A 4,192-nucleotide genomic window follows, 5' to 3' on the forward strand; every position below is an offset into this window, starting at 1 on the left:
CCAAGGCTAGATTCTTCCCTAGGATTCCCAGAAAGAGGAGGAAGGACTTCGTTGCCTCGCAGGAGTGCTATGTCCAACCAGAGACTCTGGTATTTTCGTGCAAGCCAGGCTGGGTTACTGTGGGGATGCAGGAGAAACAAGATCACGGATGATGCCTCCCAGCTTCTAGCAAGCACAGGCCCTCTCATCCTCTGTCCTGAGATGCTGGTGCATGACTGGTTCATCTGCACAGCCTTTCTTACAACATCTTCCCTCTTACAACACTGGCCCTGGGTAGCCACAACCTTCACCTAACGGTGTCCATGACCCATTATCATTGGCCAGTCTCCTGGTCCTAATCCTAATGGTTGCATGACCTGTTCATACAGCCTGGGTTCTCTCTCTGATCCTATCACTGAAGGTGCTCATGGTGGCCTGATCTGGACCCTATCCATGTGGTCAGGTATCCTGTTGCCAGGACTCATTGCTTAACAACCCCAACCAAAACCACCGATGAGGGGCCTCAGGTTGATCCCGCCCAGATTAGGGACCCAAGGCTCCACCATGGTTACAGAAAGCAGCACACAGAGTGCCTCACAGAGATACTCTTCCTGCCACTTACTAGGCTGTGGCAGCTGACTCAGGAGGCAATGAAGAGTGCGTCCCTGACCTCCTCACTTCCTTTGTCTACTCCTGTCTGGAAGCGTTTGGGCATCCCCGAAGCTGCTCCAACACAGCCTCCTCCTGTCTCGCTTTTCCTCCAGGCTGGGAACCAGGCTGTCTCTCATGGCCACAGGGCTCAGCCTCCCTGCAGTATCACAGCCTGGGGTCCTGCCAGGTGCAGACTCATGCCACTGAATTCCGGTGCTGGAGCCCCTGGAATCTTTGGTTTCACTCTGTCCCTCAGTGTCTGTGTGGGAAATATCTTAGACTCCCCTCCAGCTACCCAACCTGCTATAAGGTCCCTAGAGCCAGACTGCTGCTGAGGGGAAAAGAGAAGTGTGCAGCTTGGGCAGGAACAGGAGTAGTGTCAGCTGAGGCACTGTGGGGATCCCAGGGCCCAAGTGTTACTCACCTATGACACGGGATACATCAGGGTTAGTAAGAGTGGCCACAGGCCTGGACAGTGAGTGTTCCTGTCCTGTGCTGTGCTCCTTCCCAACTGTTTCCCACATGGGTAGTGAGGTCGGTTGTCAGCTCCCTGAAGCACTCTGCAGTCCTTGCGACCTCAAAAATGTCTCTCCCGGAAATGTGCTTAGGCACAGTGCTCAGGGGCTGCATGGCGTGCAGTTCGGGAAGGTGGAGGCCCAGCAGGGGACCCTGGTGTAATGCTCCTCCATGAGGTGAATACCACAGCCACATGCTCCTGGTCTGGGGTATTATTTCCCCTGGTACTGAGTATCACTTGCTCATCTGTGTGTGTGTGTGTGGGATAGTCCTCATCTTGTGTATCACAACACATTAGGTTCAGCAACTGCCAAGAATCAGAAGGAAATACTGTGAACAACGCCCTTGGCTGAGCAACTGTGCTTTCACTCCAACTGTCCCTGTCACACGAGGTTCTACCTGTTCATAGCACATGCAGGTGCCCTGGAAGAACACAGGGCCTCTTGTCTGCATCATCAGACAGGCCCATGAAATGGCCCAATGCCATTTCATGCTTGCCCCCTTCACCAGGGCAGGACAGGTCAAACCCCTGCCCACTTCCTGTGGCTGCAGGATAAAGAGGCCAAGAGGTATATGGAGGAGGAGTGTGGAGTCCTGCCACAGCAAGTACTCATCCTTACTGCAGCCCTGGTAGCTCTGGCCCCCTCCATCCCTTACCTGGGCACCCCTGCCCCTCTCTGGGCACCTATTCCTCTCTCCTCCACAGATGCTGAGCCTGCTGTTTGTGACTCTCTGCCTTGTGGGGAGCTCTGCTGCTCACCCTCCAGGTGAGTCTTGACCTCCACATCATGCCATCCTTTCCCCAAAGTCCTCTGCAAGCCCTGGCCTCAGGCTCCTGGGATGTGTGCAGCAGGTTGAGGGTTTGCTGTCTCAGCTCAGTCTTCCTGATGCTGCACATATTACTTCTAGCACCGGCCATCGAGAAGGAGCTGGTGGGCATCGTGGGGGGACACAATGCCCCCAAGGGGAAGTGGCCCTGGCAGGTCAGCCTGAAGATGTACAGCTACTACTCATCCGCCTGGGTGCACAGATGTGGTGGCTCCCTCATCCACCCACAATGGGTGCTGACCGCTGCCCACTGCATTCACCAGTGAGTACTGCTCCTGCTGTCCAGTTCTGGGTGGGATGTGGGTTGCTTGGAGGAGGTGTGGGTGAGGACTTGGGGACTGGAGACCCAATTTCTGACTCCACGTGTTTCTACTCAGAAGTTCTGAGCTTTCCTCATGGTGCTCATGGGGATCCTGCAAGGAACTGTTGTTTGTGCTTCTTTCTGACCACAGTAGAAATGCAGACCCATCAACCTACCGCATCCTGGCTGGGGACATATACCTCTATGGGGACCAGAAGCTCTTGAGTGTGAGCCAGATCATTGTCCATCCAGACTTTGTTTATGCTCATTTGGGTGCAGATGTAGCATTGCTACAACTGGCAGAACCTGCGGATTGCTCTGCCAATGTCAAGCCCATCAAGCTGACCTCCTTCAATCATGAGGTCACCCAGAAGGATGAGTGTTGGGTGACGGGGTGGGGTGATCTGAGATATTTTGGTAAGTACTGGAGACACTCCTGATGTGTTCAATGAGGAGCCTCAGCAATTAAGGCCTAGGCAAGACTGGAAATTAGGACTGGGGACAGAAACACTTCATATCATTTGCACAAGAAAAGAGGCTTTTTTGGAAACAGCACACATAGCTCCCTTATTTCTCCAGTTCTTCCACCTGCAGGTGGCGATATCCATGGGAAGAATCTCGAGATCTAGGGGACGTGAGCCAGTGCATTTTGAGTCCCCCACATGGTCTTCCAGAAGGGGAAGTTGAGGATAGGGTTGTTGTGACCTGGATACAAGTGCAGCTGATCTCAAGCCCATCTATGATGCCCCCTCAGGAATAGTCATGTTCCAGTTGGGGATGGCTTGGAGCCTGTGCCATTAGCAATTCTGCCACCTCATGCTCTCCCCCACCCCCAGGATGGCTGCCACCACCCTTCCACCTGCAGCAGGTGAACGTGCAGGTGGTTGAGAACGCTCTCTGTGAGGAGCTGTACCAGAATGCTTCCAGGTATCACCATAAGGATGGAAGGATCATCCAAAATGACATGCTGTGTGCTGGCAGTGAGGGCCGCGACTCCTGCCAGGTGAGTCCCATCTGTCCTTGTCTCTGACCACCACCACCTCCCATTCTTCAGGGCCATTATTCTTCATCTCCTTTCATTCCTAGAGTGACTCTGGTGGCCCACTTGTCTGCAAGAACTCGGGGTCCTGGACCTTGGTGGGAGTGGTCAGCTGGGGCTATGGCTGTGGCTGGCGTGACATTCCTGGCGTATATGCTCGTGTTCAGTCCTATGTGCCCTGGATCAAGCGGCATACTCGGATTTCCTCTTGAGCCTGTTCTACTGGCTTCTTCTGGTCAGCCAAGGAGGAGCCTGCTGCCTTCCTCCCAGCGCCTGGGCCTGCTGCTTCTGCTCCTGCCTGACCCAAGATTCACCTTTTCCTCTGGCATCCTTGGAGTCCTGACTTCCATGAACACTTGCAGGCTGAGGCCCTGTGCCTGACTCTTGCTGTCTGTCCCTGATGGGAGGGTATAAGCTGTGTGAGGCAGGAGCTTGAGCTCCAAGGCACTGGTGCCCGAGTTTGTTTGCACCCAGCTGTTGGAGGACTCCTGGGATATCTCTGCTTTCTGCCTATCCTGAATAAAGGCACTATAAACAATCCTGCTGAGGGTTTTGTGTGAGTAAAAATGGCACTTTCTCTGGTAGGAAAAAACCCTTTGACTACCATCTCAATGCCTCTTTCCAAATGAGGAACCAAGGCCTTAATCCTCCACAGTTGGGGCTCACGTGAGCCCTAGCTCTGCACATGCTAATCCTGTCTCTGAGTCCCACATCCTGTCCTCTACCCTGGGACTAAGGGACAGTTATCAGTTTTACATCTTGTTTTTTAATTTTAAAAATAAAAGGAGGAAAACGTTAACAGACAACCTTTTACAAAATAGCAAAAGAATAGTACAGACAATACAGAGTTACAAACAAAGTGGTAGGAAATTAACAAT

General features: G+C 53.0%; 1 protein-coding gene across 1 annotated transcript; it reads left to right on the forward strand.

Moving 5' to 3' along the window:
• Positions 1 to 1,748: 1,748 nt before the first annotated feature.
• On the forward strand, positions 1,749 to 3,844 carry LOC102011152 (serine protease 29-like). Its single transcript, XM_005391589.1, has 5 exons — positions 1,749 to 1,913; positions 2,056 to 2,236; positions 2,427 to 2,692; positions 3,112 to 3,278; positions 3,362 to 3,844. Exons 1-5 carry the CDS (start codon positions 1,853 to 1,855, stop codon positions 3,524 to 3,526), a joined length of 840 nt encoding a protein of 279 aa, XP_005391646.1. The 5' UTR covers positions 1,749 to 1,852; the 3' UTR covers positions 3,527 to 3,844.
• Positions 3,845 to 4,192: the final 348 nt, after the last annotated feature.

Source organism: Chinchilla lanigera, unplaced genomic scaffold, assembly GCF_000276665.1.
Source record: "Chinchilla lanigera isolate Chin_1 unplaced genomic scaffold, ChiLan1.0 scaffold00041, whole genome shotgun sequence".
Lineage (NCBI taxonomy): Eukaryota > Metazoa > Chordata > Mammalia > Rodentia > Chinchillidae > Chinchilla > Chinchilla lanigera.